The sequence below is a fragment of the Anomaloglossus baeobatrachus genome, chromosome 3, assembly GCF_048569485.1.
Source record: "Anomaloglossus baeobatrachus isolate aAnoBae1 chromosome 3, aAnoBae1.hap1, whole genome shotgun sequence".
Classification (NCBI taxonomy): Eukaryota; Metazoa; Chordata; class Amphibia; order Anura; family Aromobatidae; genus Anomaloglossus; species Anomaloglossus baeobatrachus.
In genome coordinates, this window is record NC_134355.1 from 541,906,182 (window position 1) to 541,933,858 (window position 27,677).

The window sequence follows — 27,677 nt, forward strand, 5'->3', positions numbered from 1 at the left end:
GTTCTTCGCTGCACTCTGGTTGTGGCAGCGCTGGGGATGAGTGTTCTTCAGCTGGCCCAGGTGGTGGACTCTCCGGCGCAGCTGCAGGGGTTGCCTGAATCTCCTTGGGGGTATACGGAGGGAGCAGATACCGATCCACCATCTCTTGTGGGAACTGGGCCTCTAGGTCAGCCTTCAGCTTCCAGTATTCGGGGTCCTCTCCTATCAGGGTCTTCCTAGCAGGGACCTCTTTGGACTGGGGAGCGGTGTCTGCTCTGGCCTTGCAGGCCGGGGAAAATAGTGATCCAATCTCTTGGCGGGCCGCGCCCTGTATGGCGGCGGCCTGGTCTTGGCGGGCCGCGCCTGGCATGGCGGCGGCCTGGTCTTGGCGGGCCGCGCCTGGCATGGCGGCGGCCTGGATCAGTGTCGCTGTTGCAGGGGGCTCTGTGCAGGCTGGGCTGGACGTCGCTGCAGCGATCTGAGCTTGGCGGGCCGCACCTGGCGGGGTTGCGGCCTGGTTCAGCATCTCACTTGCGGCGCGGACGAGCGTCGCTGCTGCGGTGGGGTCTTGGCGGACTGGGCTCAGCAGGGTGGCAGCCTGGGCCAGTGTCACACCTGCGGCACGGATCAGTATCGCAGTGGTAGTCGGACCTTTGCGGGCCAGGCGGGGCATGGCTGCGGCGGCCTGGATTTGGCGGGCCGCATCTAGCGTGGCTGCGGCCTGGTTCGGTGGCGCCGCGCCGGGCGCCTCTTCCGGGACCGCGGGCGTGGCAGCAGGGGTCGGGGCACTTGTGCTGGCCGGGGCATCACTCGACTCACCCATCTGTGGCAGCATCGGGGTCTGCGTCGTCGCCGCTCGGTCTGACATGCGTCGCGCGGCTCCCTCCTCGTAGGTCCGCACCGCCGCAGCCATCTCCAGGAGCTCCGTGCGTTCTTCCCTAAGCTGTCGCACAATCCCGGCCTCCAGCCGGTCGCAGAAGATGGCAAGCTCCCGGCACCACCAGGCAGCAGTGCCTGGTTCTGGGTATCCGCGTCTGGACTCCATTTTCTCTAACAAGCTGCTGGCTTCTCTTCTGCTCCGCCGTCTCTGGACGCTTCCGCTTTCTTCACCAGCGAGGTCAGGACTCTGCAGAGGATCTCTGGGTAGCCACACCTCTTCGTGGGCGGTAACTTCTTCCAGCGCGGGCTGCTGTTGTTTTTCAGCGCGCTTTCCATGGTGGCAATATGGCGGCGCTTCCAATTTTTCAAGCGGACCGCCCAGGCACATGGTCACCTGTCTGAACAGGTCTAGTCCTTATCCTGTTCGTGACGCCAGATGTGAAGCCCCATAGGTGTTGTGTCGGTGTGTTACCTTCAGGGACTCCACGTTGCTGGATCTCCGTCACTGGTAGGAAATCTTCTGTTTTTGATCGTGACGCCACTCTCAGTATTGCGGCCAGTAGGGACCGCCACTGCAGGTTGAGGGTCGCCTGGGGCTGATGGTGTGTGCAGTTAGATGTAGTAGCCTCCTGAGAGTGAGGCAAGCCCCAGGGCCCTGTGTAGGTTTGTAGTACCACAAGTCGCAGAATGACCACACAGGCAGGATGTCTTTCAGGGTTTTTACTCACTTCAGGTGGCAGGGTGAGTAACCCGGGCGTAGCTGAGATGAACCAGGTAGGAACCAGGTATCCTTCAGGCTGACTTTATGAGGGTGACTACTGACTCGCCTTCCTTAGCCCTTGGTGGTTTGGGGTGACCCCGACTTTGAGTCCCTATGGGGGTCACCCAGGGAAGATGCTGCAGCCTCTCTCCCCTTGTTGTTTGCCGTTTGCTTGTTCCCCGGACCAGGCCACTCCAGCCTCTTGCCTCCTATGACCTATGGGCCCTCACTGCGGTTACGTGGCTGCGGCTTTTGTAGTGTTGTGGTGTGGGCTTTAAGAGCCCCACACCGGCAGGTTTAGCAGGGAAAGGTGAATCTATCCTCGCTTCGGGATCTGCCGCCCGGTTGGGCCTGGTGCTCTCTAGCAGTCTCCTTACTTCCCACTCCGTGCACTCTCTAGCTGAAGCTGGCTTTCAGGCAGCACTCCTAGTTGACCGTTCTCCCCCGTCCGTAGCCACTGCGCGGGCGCTGTTAGACAGCAACAGCCCCACAGGTCTGCTCCTCACTGAGCCCTATGGAGTTCTGCTCTAACTGACTCACTGCTCCTCCTCTCCTGTTCTTGCCTACGCCACCTAGCAACCAGATTCTCTTACCACACCCCTTGAGAGGAGATGGAGGCTCTACCCCCTCCACTATTCCAGTGAAGGTGAAGGCTTGCCCCCTCCTGGGATCCCCAGGGGTCCTCTCATGGGTACATGTGTGAGACCTGATCACTATGCGCCTGTGTTCCACACCCCTGTCAGCCTTCTGGATTACCTGTATTGTACTGTCCCCAGCATGGGTGCAGTACTCAGTGGTGCCTGACCAGGTCAGGGGCGCCACAATAGCAGTGCCAATCTGAGGGACCAACTTCATGCACAGAACTAGTCCTATACAAGGCAGTACAGCACTCTCACATCACATCCGATTTTGCATACAATTGCCAGTAGTGTTGAGCTAATTGAATTGCACTTGTTTGATTTCTGCATTTTTTTTTTTATCAAACATTGTGTTTGTTAAAGTTTTTACAGCAAATAATATAAAATCTGGTTATTCTGGAAACTATTCTGTTTTATGTCATAAATTGGCACATGTGTAGATTTTTACTAAAAGGTATACAATCATGGGTTAAAACATACCAGAATTGGGCTTCAAATTTAAAGCCAAAGGTAATAGGAAATGAAGAGCCGTTTTCGGAGCCAAAAGAGCCGGCTCACCAAAAAATCGCATTTTACCCATCACTAATCGGCGCTCACTACGGACATTTCTGCAGCGATCTAAAGCGCACATGTGCTCTTCAGATCGCTGCAGAAATTTCTGCAGGGCTTGTACGCAACGTGCGCACATAGCCTAAGGCTGCCTGATGCAGCGCTCCGGGTGTCTCCCCAGTGGCTGTGTGTTACCGCCCTCTGTAGTGGGAGCCAGCTATTCTCTGAGTCCAGCCATCAAGCTGACAGCCGGAGCCAGTGAAAGTGTGGCGTGCAGCTCCCTGTGATCATTTGCATGGACAGCGGTAGCTTTGTGCGACCTGTGCAGTGACACAGGGCGCCGGTCGGCAGACATCACTGGGGAGGGTCTCCCCCTGCTTCTGGCTCCTGCACATCTCCTGTCAGATTGCAGAGTGATGGGGGAGGGGCCCGCACGGCAGTGCTGCATAGTGCCATGTGCTCAGCCTCTCACCCTCCCGTCCTGTGCACTCAGGCCTGTGTGCTCGGCTCTAGCACCACAGAGGAGACAGAAGAGGAGAATGAAACCAGCACTGATTGGCCACACATTAACCCCTTAGTGTCCGGCTGCTGCCTCCATCTTACAGGAGGAGGGTGTTAGGCAGTAAATTGTGCAGCACTGAGCTTACTGGGGCAACTAAGCAGCAGGTATTTATATCTGAGCTAAGTGTGTTTATGTCTAATATATATCACCATATATCTAATGTATTAGTGACTTCAATGTTCAGTATATGTGTGCTGTATATGTCCAGTGTGTGAGTGCTGTATAGAAGGTGTGAGTGCTGTAAAAAAGGTGTGAGTGCTGTATAAAAAGGTGTGAGTGCTGTATAGAAGGTGTGAGTGCTGTATAGAAGGTGTGAGTGCTGTATAGAAGGTGTGAGTGCTGTATACGGGGTGTCAGTGCTGTATACAGAATGTGAGTGCTGTGTATGGCTTGTGTGAGTGCTGTATACGGCGTGTGTGAATGCTGTATACAGGGTGTGAGTGCTGTGTACGGCATGTGTGAATGCTGTATACCGGTTGTAAGTGCTGTATACAGTGTGTGAGTGCTGTATACAGTGTGTCGCTTGTGTGAGTGTTGTGTAAGGCGTGTGAATGCTGTATACGGTATGTGAGTGCTGTATACAGCGTTTCGCATGTGAGTCCTGTGTATGGTGTGTGAGTGCTGTATACAGTATGTGAGTGCAGTATACATCATGTCACATGTGTGAGTGCTGTATACGATATGTGAGTGCTGTATACAGCGTGTCGCATGTGAGTGCTGTGTATGGCGTGTGAGTGCTGTATACAGTATGTGAGTGCAGTATACATCATGTCACATGTGTGAGTGCTGTATACAATATGTGAGTGCTGTATACGATATGTGAGTGCTGTATACAGCGTGTCGCATGTGAGTGCTGTGTACGGCGTGTGAGTGCTGTGTACAGGGTGTGAGTGCTGTATACAGCGTGTCGCGTGTGTGAGTGCTGTGTACAAGGTGTTAGTGCTGTGTACGGCATACAGTATGTCCAATCCATGTATACTGTATATGGCCAGTGTGTGTGTCGTGTGCAGTATACAATATAACCAGTGTGTCAAGACTATAACCCCACCGGTGTTCCCCGGTGGCGCATACCGCATTCCCCCTGGTATAACTAAAAAAAAAAAAAAATTACGTGGGCTTCACCATTATTTTGTATGCTAGCCAGGTACAGCAGGCAGGTACTGGTGCCCCCAACCCCCAGCTGCCTATTTGTACCCGGCTGGGAACTAATAATATAGGGAAGCCCTTTTTTTAATTATTTCATGAATTTCATGAAATAATTTAAAAAAAAAAACGACGTGGGCTTCGCCTCATTTTTGTGTCCAGCCGGGTACAACTAGGCAGCTGGGGATTGGAATCCGCAGCACGGGTTAGCCCGAGCTTTCTGGGCGCCTCTGCTGCGAATTGCAGTCCGCAGCCGCCCATGCAGCTCTGCTACATCAGACAGCACTGCATGGGAGGAAGACGCTGCTGCTCCGTGCAGTAATCACTCAGTGTGTGTCCAGAGGCTGCCGGCTGTGAGCGGTGACATCACCGCTGACAGACGGGTTACCATAGCAACGGTGCTCCGATCACGTGATTCCCGGTGCCGCTATTTACTGGCTGCGACAGCTAGTCCCTGCATGTGGGTTGACTCTGTAAAGAGCGCCGACATGCATGGACGGAGAAGCCCATCATGTACCAGAGCATCTCGCCGGTAAAAGGACATACTCAAACGAGAACCGCTTACCGGAGAGATGCACTTACAGGACCTAGCATGACGTCATAGTCATGTGACCAGTAGCCAATGAGATAATAGACATGTGACTGGTCACATGGCTATTTTGACGTCACGGAAGGTCCTATCATCGGTGCTGGTTACCGGGAGGACGCAGCGATTATCGGAAGGAAAAGCGGCGGGAGACAGAGTGCAGGACGCGTTGCGGGGCCCTGTAAGTGTTATGGCAATGTTTATTAACTGTATGTGTACATGTATAATGTGTTTTTATGTGTTTGTGTTTGCCTCCCATTGTTTTCAATGGGGCTCGAGAGGTTCGTCGAACAGTTCGTCGAGCCGAACTTGAATGCGGCCTCCGTTCGACGAACCGAACCAAACTCGAGCCTTTAGAGGCTCGCTCATCTCTAGTAAAGAGACAAATCAGAACCCCCGCTTGACTTTAAGGAAGATTTAGCAGACTCTGGAGTTGTAGTACATTGTTGTACTGTTCAGAGACACCTGAACAAAGAGTCACCAGAAGAAAACCTTTCCTGCATTCTCACCATAAAATTCAGCTTAAGAAGTATACAAAAGAACATCAGAACAAGCCTAAAGGAAGAGCCCGGACTGCTGACCCGAAGGGGCTTAAGGGAGGGCTACATGACTAGGAGGGATGCCAGGCCATAGGGTTAATAAGGGGTTAATGGAGAAAGTCAGTTTGGGCGCGAAATTTGGGGGTGGTGCTAAGGGGCAGTTAGGATCAGGGGTCAGTTTGATTGGTCAGGGGGTGGTGGCTATAGGGGGTAGTATATAGGGCAGGTCAGAGGGGGGGTGGGTCATTCCTACCTGGACGGTGACTGGAATCGTTCCCGCCCGCCCGCCCTAATTGTGGATTCGACATCGATGAAGAAAAGAAGGAAGATCGTATTTGTCGCAGCGGCGGAAAGGAGGGGGGTGTCTGAAGGTGGGGGTTTGCACAGAGGAGAGGACGGAACCCAGTGCCGGAGCGGGTTACCTCTAGCGGTGCAATTGTTTGGTAAACGGGTGCTTGCTGGGTTGAGTCTCAGCGGGACATAGTGGGGGCAACATCTGGCTTGGGCTCTCGAGTCGGTGTGTTGCGGCTGAGGGTCAGGAGACGGGCTGATGTTGCAAAGAACATTTTGGTTAACCTTCAGGTACCCCCCCCCTTCCTTTTTCGGGTTCTTCAATGAAGAGTTGTATTGTTACATGGCTGATGTTTATGTTATGAATAAATGGGGCTGCTGTGGCCTTTATATTCCAACGTCACACAGTGTTTGTGTTTATTTTAGATAAGAACCCTAAGGGGTAGGGGGTTGTTGGGGAAGGTCAATGGCCTTCAGTCAGACATTCCGGAGTCATGTATTTTGGAAACAAGTCCTGTGGACTGATGAGGTTAAAATTGAACTCTTTGACCATCATGAATAAAGTCATGTGTGAAGAAAAAAGGGCACAGAATTTCAGGGAAAGATCATATCGTCAAACATTAAGCATGGGGTTGGACCAATCATGCTTTGGGGATGTTTTGCAGCCAATGGCAGGGGGGAACATTACACGGGTAGAAGACAGAATGGATTCAATGAAATTTCAACAAATTTTTAATGCAAACATAACACCGTCTGTAATAAAGCTGCAGTTGAAAAGAGGATGGCTTCTAGAAATGGATAACAATCCAAAACACAAGTCAAAATCCATAATAGACTACCTCAAAAGGTGCAAGCTGAAGGTTTTATAATAGGCCTCACAGTCCCCTGATCTGAATATGATTGAAAATACGTGGCTAAACCTCAGAAGAGCAGTGCATGCAAGACGACCAAGGCAGCATCTCACAGAACTGGAAGACTTTCCCAAAGAAGAATTGAATTGATGAAAAGAAAATCCATCAAAGAAGAAATGAAAGACTCTTGTCTGGCTACAAAAAGCATTGACAAGCTGTGATACTTGCCAAAGTGGGTGCTACTAGGTATTAACCAGGCAGGGTGCCCAACCTTTTTCATTGTCCCTCTTTCCTTTTTTGGTCATTTAAAAATGTAAAAAAATTAAAATATATTTTTCTTGCATAAAACACAAAGGACATGTGTCATCTTTAAAAGAAATCTGTTTCCATTTTTTTCCCATCTGATCTGAGAGCAGCATAATCTGAAGACAGAGACCCTGATTCCAGCGATGTATCACTTGCTGGGATGGATGCTTGCTGTCATTTTGATAAAATTACTGTTTTCTCTGCTGCAGTTCTACCAGTTATTTGAATGTGGAGCTCTATGACCTTGCCCACATCACTGATTGGCAGCTTTCTGTGTACACTGTAATCAATGGTGGGGCGGGGTTATACAAAGCTCATGAATATGCTTGACTACTTGGCAAAGAAAAAAACAAAAAAGCACAAAACACGACCAAATGTCCTGATTACAAGTGAATACACTTTATCGATCAAGGAAGGACAAAGGCGCGAGCTGAAACGTACGTTGGGCAGTTAAAGTGCCCGGTGGACTGTGCCATATTGTCCCTGCCATCTGGAAGGTAATAGGACACAACCATACTGCACTTAAATGCCTGCTTATACCTGTAATTTTTCAGTAGCCAGCCATGCTTATGCACAGATAGTTGCTGATATGAGAATCTATGCTGTTTTCTCTATAGTAATTAAAATTGTGTCTGCTAATGGGTATTCCACTGTTATATGATTATGTGCTGACACTATAGTTGAGATGAGAAATTATGCTGCTTTCTCCATAGTAATTTAATGCTATGCCTCCTAACTAGTATATCACTTAATGTTCAAACATATCCTTAAATTGGTACAGCTCTGCTCAAATATCTTGACAAAGAACGCAGGTAGCGTTCGAAATGCGTAGCCTCACATGGGCTCCCTATTTTGTCCCCTGTAATGACAAGTATTTTTTACGTCCTTTAAAATAAAGCTTGCACAAGATTTTATATTATTCCGGAAACTGAATTATTTTTTTCTTCTATTCAATATATCTTTGCATGATTTCCACTGCCACAGATGGTGTACTTTCCATATGTCTACAATTATCAAGATGAGTCACCCTGGGTATTCCTTTCTTCTTGAATTTTAATTTCACATGATGGTTTTCTACCTTCCTTGATCAATAAAATGTATTCACTTGTAATCAGCACATTTGATCATGTTTTGCGCTTTTTTTGCTTTTTCTGTACCCCTATGCAATTTATCCAGTATGTTACGTGTAGTCATAGATTGGGTTGCTGAGTTTTTGTGATTTGATAAATGAATATATAATCTAATGCATAATTAATCATACAACCATTTTCGCTGTGGTTTCTTCATTTTTGCTACTTGGCAGTAGGCCAATAGTCCTCTAATGATAATCTCCTGCTGATTAAACATTGATTTTCTCAAAACTATACCGAGCAGCCCAGTAAGTGACACATTGCTGGAATCAGGATCTCTAGCCCTATATTATACTGTTCTCAGAATAGGTGCAAAAACCTGGTGACAGATTTCCTTTAACTTTGTGCCCTTTAGAGATCATTTAATCTTCAACTTGTTTAACTGTTCACAATAACAGTAATTTTGACCAGAGGTGCCCAAATATTTGCATGCTACTGTAGTTGCGCCACTAATCTGAATACACCTTGATTTCCTTCACTCACGTCTTTTATTGAAGAGTTGATTACATCCACAGGATCCCCAGTCACTGAATGCTTTTCTTAGGGGTACTTTGCACGCTGCGACATCGCTAGCGGATTGTAGCGATGCCGAGCACGATAGTCCCCACCCCCGTCGCAGATGTGATATCTTGTGATAGCTGCCGTAGCGAACATTATCGCTACGGCAGCTTCACATGCACTTACCTGCCCTGCGACGTCGCTCTGGCCGGCGACCCGCCTCCTTCCTAAGGGGGCAGGTCATGCGGCATCACAGCGACGTCACAAGGCAGGCAGCCAATAGAAGCGGAGGGGCGGAGATGAGCGTGACGTAAACATCCCGCCCACCTTCTTCCTTCCTCATTGCAGGCGGGACGCAGGTAAGGAGATGTTCTTCGCTCCTACGGCTTCATACACAGCGATGTGTGCTGCCACAGGAACAAGGAACAACATCGTGCTTGTCGCTGCAGCTAAATTATGGAAATGACCGAAACTACACAGATCACCGATTTTCAGCGCTTTTGCAATCGTTTATCGGTGCTTCTAGGCTTTACACTTTGCAACGTCGTTACCGGCGCCGGATGTTCGTCACTTTCGATTTGACCCCAACGAGATCGCAGTAGCGATGTCGCAATGTGCAAAGTACCCTTACTATTCGAGGTTTACTCTCAACTACGTTGCATAAGAAAAACCCACACGGTGGTTTATAAATACTGGCCCAGGCTAATCAAGCACTGATGATTATGCCTCAGTCTAAAGGGCACTTTACACGCTGCGATATCGCTATCGATATCGCTAGCGATCGTACCCGCCCCCGTCGGTTGTGCGTCATGGGCAAATTGCTGCCCATGGTGCACAACATCGCTTACACCCGTCACACGGACTTACCTTCCCTGCGACATCACTGTGGCCGGCGAACTGCCTCCTTCCTAAGGAGGCGGTTCGTGCGGCGTCTCAGCGACGTCACACGGCAGCCGTCCAATAGAAGCTGAGGGGCGGAGATGAGCGGGTGGAATATCCCGCCTACCTCCTTCCCTCCTCATTGCCGGTGGACGCCGGTAAGGAGATGTTCGTTGTTCCTGCAGTGTCACACATAGCGACGTGTGATGCCGCAGGAACGATGAACAACCAGCGGCATGCACCACCAACGATATTATGAACAGGAGCGACGTGTCAACGGTTTTTGACGTTTTTGCGATTGTTGCTCCTAGCTGTCACACGTTGCGATGTCGCTAACAACGCCGGATGTGCGGCACAAATACCATGACCCCAATGATATATCGTTAGCGATGACGCAGCATGTAAAGCACCCTTTAATCTGTCATATTGTTTCATTTTCCCATCCTAATGCGGATTCACACTGACACTGATGCACACAAATCTTGCACTCCTATGTAACTTTGATAGAGAAAATCTCCAATCGAGAAAGATCAAGTGTTTCTAATGAAGTGACCAAATTAGCCAATATATATTTCAAATTAGCAAAAATATTAACAGAAGTTCATTTATGTCTTGTAGAGATCGGATCATCAGATAAGCCCTGCACTGAAGTCTACTGTGGAAAGTCACCAGGGTCTGAGGAAGAAACAAAGAATGTAGCCAATTTCATCCTCAACCGCCTAAAGTCAATCAAAGCTTACATCAGTATCCATTCATACTCCCAGATGTTATTGTACCCCTACTCCTATACATTTGATCCCGCACCCAATGCGCAGGAACTGGCAAGTACACTTCCTATGACTAAGTACATCAGGTGTAACCTGAACAGTGGATGATAGATACTGTGATTTTAAAATGTTTTTTTTATTAAAGTACAGTATAATAGTTTACATTCTTGTCTGGATTTTAGCTGCCATATTGCCATATTTTTCTTAAAATTTTTAACACTAAACTGTTCCTATAACTGACTTCATTGTGGAGCAAGAGTTACAGAAATTTAATTTTGTCAGTTCGCTTGAACTTGGCGAGGAAATGCAATTGGCTTCAAATTTATGTTATAGAAATCGAATCTATACTATTCATATTACGCCCTAGGGCAGAGGTCCCAAACCTATGGCTTGGGAGCCACATGTAGCTCGCGGGCCCATGATGTGTGGCTCGCGGCTGTCTTCAAGCTTGGTGCATTATCACCAGGTCTACCAAACCGCTATGAGCAGGTCTCCAGATGGTGACTTTTGTGAGTAGACCTGTACAGAAGAGCAGATCTGGACAGGGGTAAAGTAGGAACCCCCTGGATCTTGGTTTACTGCCTCTATGTGATTTCTGTGGAAAAGCTCTGGCTGTCATTATACCAGTATAGGGGGCTTTGAGTGTCACTACTGAGTGGGGTGGGAGTTGAATGTGGCTCACGACTCTCTCTCAGAGCTAAATGTGGCTCTCAAGGTCAGAATAGTTGGGGATCACTGCCTTAGGGCCTCTTCAGTGAACTAATCCAGTTCTCATCCATGCCACTGCGCAGCCTCACTCCGGTCTTGTCCTTTTCTTGAATGTCAGGATGTCAAGTGGCGTTCATCACGTAATGTCATGACATTTCTGTCTAGTAAGCGCATGAGATTTCAAAGATGCCACGTGCCAGAAGAGGCCGACAATAGCTCAGTGAAGATCACATTGGTGACCAGACCAGTATAGACAGATGAAGTCCTGGTCAATAGAATCTAGCAAAAAGGTGTAAGACCTGTTAACATTTATATGTATATATATATATATATATAGGTTAAAAGACTGTTTGGTGGACTTCCTTGTGTTATGCTGCCACCTGCTGCTCAAGTGACTAGATTGAGTCTGGTACAGGAGGAGGAGGAGTCTACATGTGGCTGTGTTTTTGGCAGAGAGGAGTGTGCTGGAGTGGGCTGTAAGATAGAAGGCCTCAGTCTGCCCTGTTTTTCCGAGGTCCAAGTACCTCAGAGTGTTGCGTGGTGTCTCCCCCAAGACACAGATCCAAAGAGGCTGGATGTGGAGCGAGGAGCCAGACAGCACGTGCAAATTACAAAATTACAGATCCAAAGAGGCTGGATGTGGAGCGAGGAGCCAGGCAGCACGTGCAAGTTACAGACCCGGGACAAAGACTGAACTTTAGAGGTGTCTGCCAGCGGAATACGGGCCCCAACGGTGACGAGGTACCCCACGCTGAAACCTGCAGTTAAGTGTGCACACTACTTTAGTTAGGGACAGATAGGAAAAGACTGCACTGTGTTATACGAGTAAGATAACAAGGACTCTGCGTTTTTTTTTGTTTAATAAGGATTTCTGTGTTTTGCTTTTGGGAGTACAATCTGAGGCTTCCCACCCTTGACAAGTTATTCAAAGTGGTTGTATGTATATTGCATTATATCTACTGCTGTGCACATTCCCGCTTTTCTTCCCCCTCCTTTCCCGCACTATTCCTCCTCCTGTGTTGTGCAATACATTATTAAATTTGCATTGATTAACCCCCGTGGTTCCGTGCAGTCCTTGCGTATCCCGTTACCTACAGTATTACATTTGGCGTAGTCGGCAGGATACGCAGGCTGGTACGGAACAATGGACGGACAGGGGGGTGTCGCTGATGGAGGTGTTCTAATACAACCTGATGGGGGAATACCAGCAAGGCAGCTGTCCCTGGGGGCTATGCTGACCCATATACCAAAATTTACTGGCAGCAATGTACCTCTCCATGACTGGGCGCAGAGAGTGAGGGGCATGTTGAGAGTAGCAGGAGTGACTGCAGAAAATCAAGGGGAGATATTGTTGATTGCCCTTGAAGGCCATGCTCAAGAGACTATTTTATTGCGCCCTGAGAGTGAACGAAAGATGTTAGAGCAGGTGGTGAAGATTCTTGAGAGAGTGTATGGCGGGAAACCAGAAGCAGGAGATTTACAGGCGCAACTGTTCTACAGGCTGCAGGGTGAAGAAGAAGGTCTGCCACAGTATGCAAATGCACTCCAGAGAATAATGAGACAAATGCTTACAGCAGAGCCAGAGCTAGCACAAACCCCCGGTTATGCTGACCGTACCCTGCGAGATCAATTCCTCCGCGGATTACATAACCCCAAGATCAAAGGTGCCCTCCGTGAACGGCTCAGGGTAGAAAAAAAACTAACTTTCCAGGAAATATTGGAAGAAGCAGTCTCCCGCACACAAACTGAAAATTGCGACCCGCAGAACGCCTTGGGTGAAGTTTGTATGCATAAGGTAGTCCCGGGTGAGAAAAAACGAGAACCGAGCCAACTTGAGGCTAAAGTGGATCAGTTACAAGAGACTGTTACTGCTCTACAAGAGTTGCTGAAGAATATGCAAGCCCCGGCGTCAGAAGTAAGAACGACAGCACCGCGGCCAAATACCCGCACGCATACCTATCAAGAAGAGAGGGGACAGATCGAGCAGAGACGACCGAGACCCGCTGAAGACTACCGGTGTTGGAACTGTGGAAATCGGAACCATTTATTCCGACACTGTCCGGAGAGGAAGACTTCTCAAGAAAGACCACCGTTAAACTAGTGCCTCCCTCCATGGATGGGCACATGGCGGGGAGACCAACTGAGCTTAGAGAAAACCAACGCCCTGAAGATATAGCAGCCTGCACGCCGACGATCACGGCCGAATTTGAAGGGAAAGAAGTAAAATGCCTGATGGATACTGGGTCCCAAGTGACCACCATGCCAGAACAGTTCTTCTACCAACATTTTGGACAAACTGTATCCATTGACAAAGGGGCACATATCAAACTGAGGGCTGAAAACAATCTTCCCATTCCGGTTGTAGGGGTCGTGTGGATGAACATACGTGCCTGTGGCCAGAACTTAGGCAAAAAAGGGATTGTGTTAACGGAGGGCCGGTACGACAGAGAGGTGCCAGCTATCGTGGGTATGAACGTCCTGAAAGAATTAGACCAGTTGCTCTTCAACAAGGGGGGCTGTGATTACTGGAAGACAACAGTTGCTAACAGGCCTGCCCAAAAGGTCTTCCAACACCTTATCCGTGCCCGAGGACTGTGGAAGAATGGTGGGAGCCGCTACCCGGTGGGGAGGGTTCGAGTCCCAAGACAGACAACAATTACTCTACCTCCAAATCGTGAGACAGTCCTCACCTTGCCAGTCGGGGCCCACCGTACACTCGAGGGGATGGAGGTGTTGGTGGAGCCTTACCGTGGTGAAGAGAACGGAGACGAACCGTTGGTGGCTCGCACTTTAGCAACAGTAAGAAATGGAAGGGTCCCTTTCCGTTGCGTGAACACCGGTGAACAGGCCTACACCTTGACCTCGGGAGTTGTTCTTGCCCATGTCTACCTGGCGCCCGAAGAGGTGGCGGCTGCAGAATCGATTGAATTGCAGCCCATGGCAGGGGAAGCCTGGACTTGGGCTCTTTCTATGGAAAGAAAAGAGAAACCCACTGATCAATGGAACAGTCGCGTCATCTTAGGGCAGATGGGAGTGGACCTGAGCCCCTTCGATTCGGAGCAAGCCCAAGCCATAGAGGACTTTATTTGGGAGAATCAAGCCACGTTCTCCCGTCACGCAGAAGATTTCGGCTGTACTGACAAGATTCAGCACGAAATACCCACAGGAGATGCCCCACCGATCAGGGAAAGGTACAGGCAAATACCCCCAAAGTACTACCAAGAGGTAAAAGAGCTTTTGGCGCAGATGCTGAAGAGCGGGGTGGTAAGAGAAAGTCAGAGTCCATGGGCTGCCCCAATCGTGCTGGTCAAGAAAAAGGATGGGTCTACCCGCTTCTGTGTTGACTACCGCAAGCTTAATGGATGCACGGTTCGTGATTCCTACCCTCTGCCCCGAATAGAGGAGTCCCTGTCGGCGTTGGGAAAGGCACGTTACTTCTCCTCCCTCGATCTGGCCAGCGGATATTGGCAGGTCCCTGTGGCAGAGAAAGACAAGGCCAAGACCGCATTTATTGTACCCATGGGACTCTTCGAGTTCAATCGCATGCCGTTTGGACTAAATAATGCCCCAGGAACTTTTCAGCGCCTCATGGAAAGTTGCCTTGGAGACATGAACTTCGAGGCCACATTGATTTACCTGGACGACATAGTAGTGTATTCTGCAACCTTTGAGAAACATCTAGAAAACCTGGGCCAAGTGTTTCAGCGGTTACGGGCCCATGGGCTTAAACTAAAACCAAAAAAATGTCGGATCTTTCAGGAAGAGATTGAATATCTCGGACACAAGGTGTCGGAAGCCGGCGTACAGCCCTCCGATGGGAAAGTGAGAGCAGTGCTAGAATGGCCCACACCCAGCACAGTGCGGGAGGTTCGAGCTTTCCTGGGGCTAGCCGGATATTACCGTCGCTTTATCAAAGATTTCGCGAAGGAGGCAGAACCTTTGCACGAATTGCTCCGAGGCACTGCGAAAGGACCAAAAGCACAGAAAATTTGCTGGGGACCAAGACAAGCAGAAGCCTTACACCGATTGAAAGAGGCCTTGGTTAGCGCCCCTGTGCTTGCCTATGCAGACTATAACCTCCCCTTTCGGTTGTATACAGACGCGAGCCTCTACGGCCTGGGTGCAGTACTGGCCCAGGTACAGAATGGTACTGAACGGGTGATTGCATATGGAAGTCGGACGTTGCGAGAAGCTGAGCGCAACCCCGAGAATTACAGTTCCTTTCGGTTGGAATTACTGGCACTAGTATGGGCAATAACCGAAAGGTTCTCGGAATATCTCACGGGAGCTCAAATTGAAGTCTATACGGATAATAACCCCCTGGCTCACATCTCCACCGCCAAACTGGGAGCAATGGAACAGAGGTGGCTGGCACGACTGTCCAGATACAATTATCATGTGCAGTACCGCTCTAAGCATGAAAATCAGAATGCGGATGCGCTTTCTCGTGTTACCACCGAAGCCCCAGTGGGGGAGAGAGATGAACAGTTGGAGGAAGACGAAATTCCGGACTTTAGTAAATTCACCGCTCAAGTGGTAGAGGCTCGTATGCTGGAAATTACGTCGGGCACGACATCACGCCTGCTTGGCCAAACCAGAGAGGAATGGGTGAAAATCCAGTCATCTGACCCAGAACTGCTTCAAGTGAAAGAGTGGGTGATCCAGCAGCGCAAGCCTAGAAAGGAAATACGGGCCACGCTGTCGCACGTGGCCCTCCAGATTCTCAGCCAGTGGGATAAGCTGTCGGTGCAAGAAGGGATGCTGTATCGGAAGGTGCACCTAGCTACAGAGTTGGAAGTACGGTGGCAAGTAGTGATACCCCAGAAGATGGCAGTACCATTGGCCCGAGAGGCGCATGAGAAGGGAGCCCATTTCGGACCGGACAAGACTTACCAGTGGTTGCAAAGAATAGTATACTGTCCTCAGATGCTTCGGGCAGTAGAGAAGGCCTGTAAACTGTGCCGTTCCTGCGAGTTAAGTAAGGCTCCTCCACAGCAAGCACCAGTACAGACTATTGTAACCAAAGAGCCGTTGGAACTACTCATGATCGATTATCTCAAGATTGGCCACTCCCACCGGGGCTATCAGTTCTGCCTTGTGATGACAGATCACTTCTCCAAATTTGCGGTGGTGACACCCACCAGAGATCAGACGGCTGAATCAGCTGCTCGAGCCATCAGTGATGACTTTATCCGGGTGTACGGCTGCCCCAAAAGAATACATTCTGACCAAGGAGCTTGCTTTCAGGGCAGTGTCATGAGAGAGCTGCAAAGGATTTACGGAATGCAGAAGTCAAGGACTACGCCTTATCATCCGCAGGGCAACGGAGCCTGCGAGCGATTTAACCGGACCCTCCTACAAATGCTACGCACGTTGGAGGATGATCGTAAGAATCACTGGCCCGGCTATCTCGCAGAACTCGTGTGGGCGTACAATAATCGTGTCCACTCCACCACTGGGTACACCCCATACGTGCTACTGTTTGGAAGAGCCGGAAGAGGCATTGAAGAGCTGAACCTAGCTCCCCCCGAGATCAGTGAAGGTCAGAGCGTAGGTTCCTGGGTTGATTGTCACCGTCGACGGCTGGAGAATATCCATCGAATTGTCACCAAGCGGTTGCAAGAAAAGACACACCCGCAGCGGAAACCTGTGTGTGAAACCCCGTTCTTACCAGGAGACAGAGTACTAGTTGCAGAGAAACACCCGAGACACAAGTTGAGCGAGCGCTGGAAAACAGAGCCGTACATTGTGATCAGAAGAATCTCGCCCCATGGATCAGTATACGAAGTGAGAGGCGAGCAAAGAGGCGGCACCCTCATCCTGCATCGTAATATGCTGAGGCCCTGCTATTCAGAAGACAGGACCAGACAAAGTACCCCGGAGACGGTGCCTGTGCCTGTTCCTGTTACCTTCGAAGAGGGCTCTGATGATGAAGAATGGTGGCGGGCCCCGACCAACCCAACAGACTGGGAGAGATCCACACCCCCATCCGTTCAAGACACAGGTGCCACCCCTGCAGAGCAGGAGTCACTAATCTCCAGAGATGGGGACGAGAATACTGTACTCCCTGATACGGCGCCGACGTCTGGCGAGTTAGCTGTGGTGCCACGCCGGACTGAGCGGGCTAATGCTGGTATTCCCCCTGATCGGTACTTGGCAGATGAATTTGTGTGTTCTGTCACTGAATCCTGTTTTACGACATTGGCTCCCAAGCAACAGGTTGAGAAGCAGGGCAGGAGTTGCCACCGTGTGCCCCTTTGCAGAGTGCCTCAGGAGTGTATCGGCCGGGACGGCCGAGGTTAAAGAGGGGGGGAAATGTAAGACCTGTTAACATTTATATGTATATATATATATATATATAGGTTAAAAGACTGTTTGGTGGACTTCCTTGTGTTATGCTGCCACCTGCTGCTCAAGTGACTAGATTGAGTCTGGTACAGGAGGAGGAGGAGTCTACATGTGGCTGTGTTTTTGGCAGAGAGGAGTGTGCTGGAGTGGGCTGTAAGATAGAAGGCCTCAGTCTGCCCTGTTTTTCCGAGGTCCAAGTACCTCAGAGTGTTGCGTGGTGTCTCCCCCAAGACACAGATCCAAAGAGGCTGGATGTGGAGCGAGGAGCCAGACAGCACGTGCAAATTACAAAATTACAGATCCAAAGAGGCTGGATGTGGAGCGAGGAGCCAGGCAGCACGTGCAAGTTACAGACCCGGGACAAAGACTGAACTTTAGAGGTGTCTGCCAGCGGAATACGGGCCCCAACGGTGACGAGGTACCCCACGCTGAAACCTGCAGTTAAGTGTGCACACTACTTTAGTTAGGGACAGATAGGAAAAGACTGCACTGTGTTATACGAGTAAGATAACAAGGACTCTGCATTTTTTTTTGTTTAATAAGGATTTCTGTGTTTTGCTTTTGGGAGTACAATCTGAGGCTTCCCACCCATGACAAGTTATTCAAAGTGGTTGTATGTATATTGCATTATATCTACTGCTGTGCACATTCCCGCTTTTCTTCCCCCTCCTTTCCCGCACTATTCCTCCTCCTGTGTTGTGCAATACATTATTAAATTTGCATTGATTAACCCCCGTGGTTCCGTGCAGTCCTTGCGTATCCCATTACCTACAGTATTACAAAGGCAACATGAATTCTCATCGCCACACTATTAGAGAAAAAAGTATAGATCTAACTGTGGCCAAACATTTTTGTAACCCAGACCACAGCATCATGGACATGAAATTGCTGGTATTGAAAGGAAACTTCAAGTCCCAGAGAGACAGGAGACTATGGGAGTACAAACTTATGATGACCTTTGACACATTCAGAGCAGGAATGATGTGTCTCATGGATTCATGTCTTTTTACATCAATTAAGGCTGCTTTCACACTACGTTTTTTTAACATGCGTCATGAATGTTTTTTTTAACGCAAAAACAGATCCAGTGCAAATGTGTTTTCATTTCAATGCATTTGCAATGGACTCGCATCAACATGCATTCACATGCGTTTGCGTGCATTATAGTGAGGATCCAGTGACTTGCAGTTTTTTAACTTTTTTCAAAAACGCTACTTGTAGCGTTATTGAGCTGCGTCCAAATACTGTTTTTCACTGGATCCTGGCTATACTGCACACAAACGCATGTGAACGCTGGCATGCTGATAGACAGGATCCTGCTTTATCTGAGCATGCCCAGAAACCAGCCTGGCGTGATCAGTCTCTCTCTCCCTCTCTCCCCCTCCCTCCCCCTCCCTCTCTCTCTTCTCTCTCTCCCCCGCCTGAGCGCGTCGGACGCTCGTAACCAAGGTAAATATCGGGTAACCAAGCAAAGGGCTTCGCTTAGTTACCCGATATTTACCTTGGTTACGTGTGCAGGGAGCAGGAAGCCCGGCTCCTAGCAGCTATGGACGCTCGTAACCAAGGTAAATATCGAGTATCCAAGCAAAGCACTTCGCTTAGTTACCCGATGTTTACCTTGGTTACCAGCATCTGCAGCTGTCAGATGCCGGCTCCCAGTCTATCACGTTCAGTTCCCCTCACTCCCGATCACATGACTTCAATGCCCGCCCATAAACTTCAAGTGGCAGGATCCTGCAAAATAACACATGCATTTGCATGCGTTTTTCTTTGTAAAAACAGGATCCACTTTTACAGCAAAAAAACGTTCATGACGCATGTTAAAAAAACGTAGTGTGAAAGCAGCCTAAGAGATGTGCTCCTCAGACCCCCGGGGGCATCATAGCCCTGGACCAAACCCTAATCAGAGGACAATAAAACTTTCACACTGAACTGCAGCAATATTTATGGCCACAACAGTTTGTCCTCTTGCCATAGTGATAGTTCTGCTTCACATAACTTGTTTTATTTACTGCCCCATTCTATGTCCTGTTGTGTATAAATATGTAACTCTTCAGATTTTGTGTTATATTGAGCCTGAAGAAGAGACCTGAGTATACTCGAAAGCTTGCTATTATTACCATCTTTTCAGTTAGCCATTAAAAGGTATCAACCACTGAGGACTTCAGTTCATTTAAACAATTTTTATCTCTACTGGCTAACACGGTACAAATGTCGCGGGCGGAGGAGGGGACGCCGCGCTCTCCCACTGCTCGGGTCCGGCTGCTGCTGCGGCCTCTGCTGCTTGGTGGCTCGAGCGATGGCCCGGATCCCGGGGACTCGAGCGGCGCTCCTCGCCCGTGAGTGAAAAGGGGATTGGTTTTGGGGATTTATTGTCCGTGACGCCACCCACGGTTGTGGTGATTGGATATGGGCCGGAGGAGCCCCTCTTTGCCCGCAGGCGATGGCCCTGAGAAACTGGTGCCTTGGCGGTGGCGGTGTCTCTCTCCTACGGGTGGACTGTTGCCTTCAATCGGGACTTAGTTGTTGGGAGACCCGGAGGTCCCCTTCACTGACGGATTTGGCAAATTCACGGCGACTCCTAGCCTTGCCGGGATCCGAAAGGGTAATCAATACAGAGGAGGATAATTTTATATTACAGGTAGATTTATGTAAATTGGAGGATTGGGCTGAGAAGTGGCAATTGAAGTTTAATGTAGATAAATGTAAGGTCATGCACTTGGGTAGAGGAAATAACATTTATGATTATGTACTTAATTGCAGAACACTGGGTAAAACAGACACAGAAAAAGATTTGGGTGTATGGGTGGATGGTAAACTTCACTTTAGTGGACAGTGTCAGGCAGCTGCTGCCAGGGCTAATAAAATAATGGGATGTATTAAAAGAGGTATAAGTGTTCATGAAAAAAATATAGTTCTACCTCTGTACAAGTCACTAGTGCGACCGCACTTAGGGGCACTTTGCACACTGCGACATCGCAGGTGCGATGTCGGTGGGGTCAAATTGAAAATGACGCACTTCCGGCATCGCATGCGACATCGCAGTGTGTAAAGGCTGGATGATACGATTAACGACCGCAAAAGCGTCGTAATCGTATCATCGGTGCAGCGTCGGCGTAATCCATGATTACGCTGACGCGACGGTCCGATGTTGTTCCTCGCTCCTGCGGCAGCACACATCGCTGTGTGTGAAGTCGCAGGAGCGAGGAACGTCTCCTACCGGCCTCACTGCGGCTTCCGTAGGATATGTGGAAGGAAGGAGGTGGGCAGGATGTTTACATCCTGCTCATCTCCGCCCCTCCGCTCTGATTGGCCGCCTGCCGTGTGACGTCGCAGTGACGCCGCACGACCCGCCCCCTTAACAAGGAGGCGGGTCGCCGGCCACAGGAACGTCGCACGGCAGGTGAGTGTGTGTGTGAAGCTGGCGTAGCGATAACTTTCGCTACGCCAGCTATCACCACATATCGCTGCTGCGACGGGGGCGGGCACTATCGCACTCGACATCGCAGCATCGGCCTGCGATGTCGTAGTGTGCAAAGCCCGCCTTAGAATACTGTGTACAATTCTGGTCACCGATATATAAGAAGGACATAGCTGAACTGGAGAGGGTGCAGAGAAGAGCGACCAAGATTATTAGAGGAATGGGTGGGCTGCAATACCAAGACAGGTTATTAAACTTGGGGTTATTTAGTTTGGAAAAACGAAGGCTTAGGGGGGATCTAATCACAATGTATAAATATATGAGGGGACAGTACAGAGACCTTTCCAAAGATCTTTTTACACCTAGGCCTGTGACTGGAACACGGGGGCATCCGCTACGTCTTGAGGAAAGAAGGTTTAATCATAATCACAGACGAGGATTCTTTACTGTACGAGCAGTGAGACTATGGAACTCTCTGCCGCATGATGTTGTAATGAGTGATTCACTACTAACATTTAAGCAGAGCCTGGATGCCTTTCTTGAAAAATGTAATATTACCAGTTATGTATATTAGATTTTATGACAGGGTATTGATCCAGGGAACTAGTCTGATTGCCGGATGTGGAGTCAGGAAGGAAATTTTTTCCCCATTGGAACTTGTTTGCCACATTGGGGGTTTTTTTGCCTTCCTCTGGATCAACATGTTAGGCTACGGGTTGAACTAGATGGACTTAGAGTCTCCCTTCCACCTTAAAAACTATGATACTATGAAAGGCCCCTGCCAATGGTGCTGGCTTCTCTTCGTATACCGTTCCGGTACCGCCGGGCCACCACCCGTCCACGGTCCTTTCGGCAACCTCCAATCAGCCTCTCCTGCAGACGGTCACCGCCGTCTGCTAACCTTGCTGTCTCAGTCCGGGGCACACACCCGGACCAACTTCAGGCTTTCTCAACTGTCACTTTCTCCTTCACTTTAACTCCTCTCTCTTGCTCCTCTACCACTTCACTCTCACTTCAAACTCTGACTTCCACTAACTCCCAAACTAGACTCCTTTCAACTCCTTCCACTTCCTCCTCCAAACTCTATCTGCCCGGTTTTTCCCGCCTCCAGGGCTGTGAACTCCTCGGTGGGCGGAGCCAACCACCTGGCCCACCCCCTGGTGTGGACATCAGCCCCTGGAGGAAGGCAACAAGGATTTTTGGTTTAGATTCGGTGTATCTATCCGGGGTGTAGGGTGTGGTGGTGTCATGACCTGTGACCCCTGGCTTGCCCAGGGCGTCACACAAATATATATTTTACCTGTGAAAAAAATTGTGAAATTCAAAGCAAATTTAATTTGCCTAAAGTGATTTATTTGTTTCTACTTATCTGTTTATCTGACAATACATTCATACTTGGAGGTACATTGACGATCCAGCAGTGGATCCCTGACAGAAGTAATGATTTGGATAACCTTAGACTTGAAATTAACGTCTACAACTGAGACAGCAGACCACCCAACCACGTCTGGGAGAGAAATGCACCACAAAAAGCTAATATATAAACAATAATATTCAAAAATATTTGACTTCTTCATTTAATACAAAAGTAAAAAATTATTCTCTTATTTATCCAGGATGAAATATCTAAAGGAGCCATAGCAGAATTATCCAGTCTTTATAAAACAAAATACATCTATGGACCCTCTGCATCCACAATTTGTAAGTCAGTTGCTTTCTCATTTATGGTTTTTAATAATCTTTGCCTTTATATTTGCTCTTCATTCCTGGTCAGTAGTGAAAGAAATGAGGAAGGCATGTAAATGGCTATGGCCTCAGGATTCATTTCTGGGATATTGTTGAATAGTAATATACACTAATAACATAGGAATATATCGTAATATATAATTGACTATGTGCTACAAAGGAGTTCTGGACATATTATCATTCTTATTTAATAACGTGCCATCATTACATGCAGATGTGTAGATTCTATGACACTGTATACTCGCCGTAAGATGTACAGAAAATAGACCAGACTGAAATAAAAATAATGTTTTGAGTGAAAGATAAGTGTCCTGTCCAAAAGTTTTTCCTTTCTTCGTGAAGGAGAGAGCCATGGGTAAAGAGGTTAACAAATTATAAGAAAATAATATTTCTAAAGATGAATAGGAAACACTGAGGAAATAGGTGTTTTATTGGAGGTGAATGTTTTGGGCCAAACTCGGAGGACATCATTGCAGTCTGAACACAAACACACACGACCTTAGAGTTGTATACTGTAAGTGTGTGAGAGCTGTTTTATGCTGCCACTCACCACGCTGCGATTTGGTGATAGAAAGATTGTATAACACTGGTGCGAGTGCAATCCGATGTTTTATTGGATTGCACTCTTCCGTGTTAAACAGAAGCGGGAACGAGGCATTAGAAGAAATCCAGCAGCAATCCGCTGGCAAAAACGTTGTGCAGACACAACTTTGTCTGTTTTTAAAAAACTGATTTCAGCTGGATCCGTTTTTAAACCCTTCATGATCTTGGACATACTGGTACGTCCAAAGTAGTGTCACTACATTTGATGCGGGCTCACACGCTGAGCCTGCATCTTTCACCACACAGGTCAGCTGATCTCAGCCATAGCAAGAGAATTTGGTTGTTCCAAGTCTGAGATTTTGAGAATATTGCATCTTTACAACATCACAAACTCTTTCAAGTCCATGTTTAAGGTGGTGGAGGAAGTGTTATGTTTTGGGGAATGTTTTCTGTAGCAGGAGTTGGGTCTGTCATACAGCTGCATGGCAGAGTGAATGCAAGTGTGTATCAGAATCATATTCAACAACACGTGGTTCCTTACTTGCGTTCATCACTCAATCAGCCAGCAATTTTCATGCAGGATAATGCCCCCTGTCACACAGCAGAATGGGTAAAGCTGTTCCTTGAACCAGCAAAACAATGAAATGGCCAGCCCAGAGTCCTAATCTAAACCCAATAGTAAACCTCAGTAAAATCCTTAGTGACAAAGTTATGGCCAAGAAATCCACAACAGTCAAAGAACTGTGGAAGAGACTAGAAGAAGAGTGGACCAAAATCACACCAGAGCAGTGTGAGAGACTAGTGATGTCCTGTGGCTGCAGATGTGCTGAAGTCATTCAAAGCAAAGACCTGCACACTTCCTACTGATTGGTGACAGCTGTTGCCTTCAGAAAATTTACTTATAGTATTTATCTGTGCTACAGTCATTGCTGTGCTTTAATTATGATCATCACGTTATGCGCAAAATAAAGAGATTATGATGATAAACTTTGGATCTTTTGGAAAACACTGTTCCAGTGGCATGGTGTACCCCATACAAAAATCCTTTAAATGTTGATCAATGTAGATTACATTATTTCTAAAAAAAGGAAATGATCATACATTGTTTTCTAATTTTGATCTCCAGTGTATGTTATCAGATATGACTGTGTATATATTTATTTCTGTTTAGATGTATTTTTGTGAATTTGTCTTCAAATATGTATATGCATGTATGCCTGTACGTGTACGTATCTACGTATGTGCGTGTCTGCGTGTGCGTGAGGCCCACTGAGACTCTTTCTCCCCGGGGCACAAGAAATCCTGGAGCCAGCCCTGCCCAGTAGCAAAAATTGTTTTTAGCCACAAATACATGCATTTAAGTATTAAAAAAGAAGTATTATGGTCTACTTAAATAATCACCTATATATTGGATAGGTTATAATTGTAAGATTGGTGTGAGTAGGAGCCCCACTGAACACCTGAATCAAGAACGTCTGTTCCTCTTTTTCCCCTTGTATTTTCTGGCCATGAAAAGGAGTTATTGGGAACGTATCATAACTTAAAACGCTATTAACCTGGAGATATAGGACTAATCTACAGATTAATAGCGTTATGTAAGTGCCCAGCCAATGTACTATAAGTGCGACACTCGGGAAAAAATAAACTGTGAGGATAAGCTGCAGATTTTGCACTGTTTTTTTTGCTCCATTTTTAAATGCAAATTAAAAGCAGTTTTTACAGTACCACCAAAAGCTATGAGATTCACAAAATTTCATGTGCACGCCTGTTTCTTTTTTTCCTGACTGTAAATTCTTTCAGCATTTTTTTACTCACAGAAAGCAATGAGAAAGTGAAAAAATCACTGTAAAAAGGCAACACGTTTTGGTGTCTTTTTTCGTTTGTCAGTACAGCAGCAGGGCACCTCCATAACTCTATTAACCCTATCTCTGCAGGTTAATAGCGTTATCAGAAATGACAGGTTTCCATTAACTTGAGCAGTGGATCATGCGTGTGTCGCGGGCGGAGGAGGGGACGCTGCGCTCTCCCACTGCTCGGGTCCGGCCGCGGCTGCTGCGGCTGCTGCTGCTCGGTGGTGGCTCGAGCGGTGGGCCGGATCCTGGGGACTCGAGCGGCGCTCCTCGCCCGTGAGTGAAAAGGGTGGGGATTGGATGGTGGGGATTTGGTTATTGTCCGTGACGCCACCCACGGTTGTGGTGATATTGGTGACACCACCGCTGCTCTGGACGGGGATCCCGGGAGCGATGACAGGGAGCAGCCTGGATGTTAGTTCTCCCCTCCGTGGGTAGGGGTTGGTTGTCCCGGGGCCCGGTGATGGGGTAGGGATGGATGGCAGGCGGGATACGGGGCCTGGCGAGGTGCAGGGTCACGAGGGCAGCGCTGTGCCGCACGGTGGTACTCACTCAGCCAATGATGATGAGGACACAGTTCTCGGTAAAACACACGGCTGGCTGGACGGGTCCCACAGACGGCTGCGGTGTTTCTCCTCCCGGCAGGTTGATGGTGACTGCCTTTCCCTGCACCTATGTAGTCTAACGGTTCCAATGGGTTCCCACCGGTAACCCGCTCCCCAGCTTGGATGAGAGCTGAAGGAGCCCCTTTTGCCCGCAGGCTCTGGCCCTGGGAAATTTAGCCTTGGCGGTGACTGTGTTTCCCTCTCTGGGTTGGACTGTTGCCTTCTGTCGGGACTTGGCTGCTGGGAAGCCCGGGAGGTTCCCTTCGCTAACGGATTTGGCAAATTCACGGCGACTCCTAGCCTTGCCAGGGTCCGTAAGCCCCTGCCGGATGGTGCTGGCTTCTCTTTGCGTACCGGTCCGGTACCGCCGGGCCACCGCCCGTCCACGGTCCTTACGGCTGGCTCCAATAGGCCTCTCCTGCAGACGGTCACCACCATCTGCCAACCTTGCTGATCCGTCCGGGCCACACACCCGGACCAACTTCAGGCTTCTTAACTGCCACTTTCCTCCTTCCACTTTCACTTCCAACACTAATCTCGACTGACTGCTTTTCCCTCCTCCAGGACTGTGAACTCCTCGGTGGGCGGGGCCAAACGCCTGGCCCACCCCCTGGTGTGGACATCAGCCCCTGGAGGGAGGCAACAAGGGTTTGTGTCTGACTTCGGTGTGCCTGACCGGGAGTGTGGGGTGTGTAGGTGTTGTTCTGTGACGTCCTGGCTTGTCCAGGGCGCCACACGTGTGCCTTAGGCTACTTTCACACTTGCGTTGGACGGCTTACGTTGCTATTCGCAGCCTTGAGGAATTACGGTAACCGTTGCAGGAAACCGTTTGATTCCTCATAGACTTCTATTAGCTACGGATAGCAACGGATGGCCTTGCATTGCGTCCGCCCTGCGGCGCATCAGTTCTTTTGACGCTGACCGTCAGTGACCGTTGGGCGGATGGAACGCTGCATGTAGCGTTTTTCTGCACTTGGCGGAGTGTCAAAAAAACGCAACCTGCAGGAATCCGTGTGCGTCCGTTGTTTTTATAATGGACGCCTATGGTGGCGGATTCCGTTAGAATCCGTCATTTGACGGATTCCGTTAACGCATCCGTCTTTACACAACTGTGCATGTCCAGATGTGTAAAGTCAAGGAAAAAAACCTATAACGGATTGAGTTATTTTGTACGATCCGTAGCATCCGTTGTGCCACTATATGCAACGCATCCGTTGCATGCGTCACACAACGCAATGCTACGGATGCCATTCAACGCAAGTGTGAAAGTAGCCTTAGACACTTAAGACACAAGGCTACCCCAGTAGATTTTGGGTAAACTGGCAGGGTATATGCATGACCAGCCGCAGTCTTGTGACAAGGGGAGAAAGAAGGACACAATTCACTGGTACCGGCCATTTCTTGGTATCCCATCGATGGAAACCACACAGATCTCACACCTATCCAGCAGACAGGTAATCATTTATGTAATCCAGACCACCCCTTAATACGAGTGGAAAGTCAAGATCATGTAAGGTGTTTTTTTCAGCAAGAGACTTCTACTTTATGAAAAGTAAACCAAAGATTAAAAAAAATGCAACATATCAAGTGAATATTACAAATGAGCATAATAAATTTAACACAATGAATTTGCCTCTTCTAGATCCGACTTCTGGATCTTCAGATGACTGGGCCTACACACAAGGAATTCAGTATGCCTTCACCTTTGAGCTGCGGGACAGGGGCAAGTATTGCTTCCTCCTCCCTGAGTCTGAGATAAGAGCAACCTGTAAAGAAACTACACTGGCCATCAAATACATCGCCAATTATGTTCTCTCACGCATTTCCTAACCAAGTTATGTCACATTTAATGTCTTCTTCACTGAGCATAAATCATAACAATAAATGAGATATCAGCACCTTTATCTCTCCTCTCTGAGACATTTATTTAGAGTATACATAAATACTGGAATTATTAGATTTTTTTTACTATTGGAAAATTTTATATGTATTTTGATGTACTGGTGACTGGTCCTATATTATAATAGGAATTTTGGAAGTAGCAAATACAAAACTGTGACGCCCTGGCAAAACTAGGTAGTCACAAATAGGCCCCCGCA

At 48.5% G+C, this 27,677-nt stretch overlaps 1 protein-coding gene across 1 annotated transcript in view; it reads left to right on the forward strand.

Annotated features, from left to right (window-relative positions):
• LOC142295520 (carboxypeptidase B-like) overlaps nt 1-27,473 on the forward strand; it is a 49,223-nt gene extending 21,750 nt beyond the window's left edge. The window contains 3 exon segments of the mRNA XM_075338620.1: nt 10,209-10,411; nt 22,451-22,535; nt 27,221-27,473. Coding sequence (XP_075194735.1) covers nt 10,209-10,411; nt 22,451-22,535; nt 27,221-27,408 — 476 coding nt within the window. The 3' untranslated portion in view covers nt 27,409-27,473.
• Nucleotides 27,474-27,677: the final 204 nt, after the last annotated feature.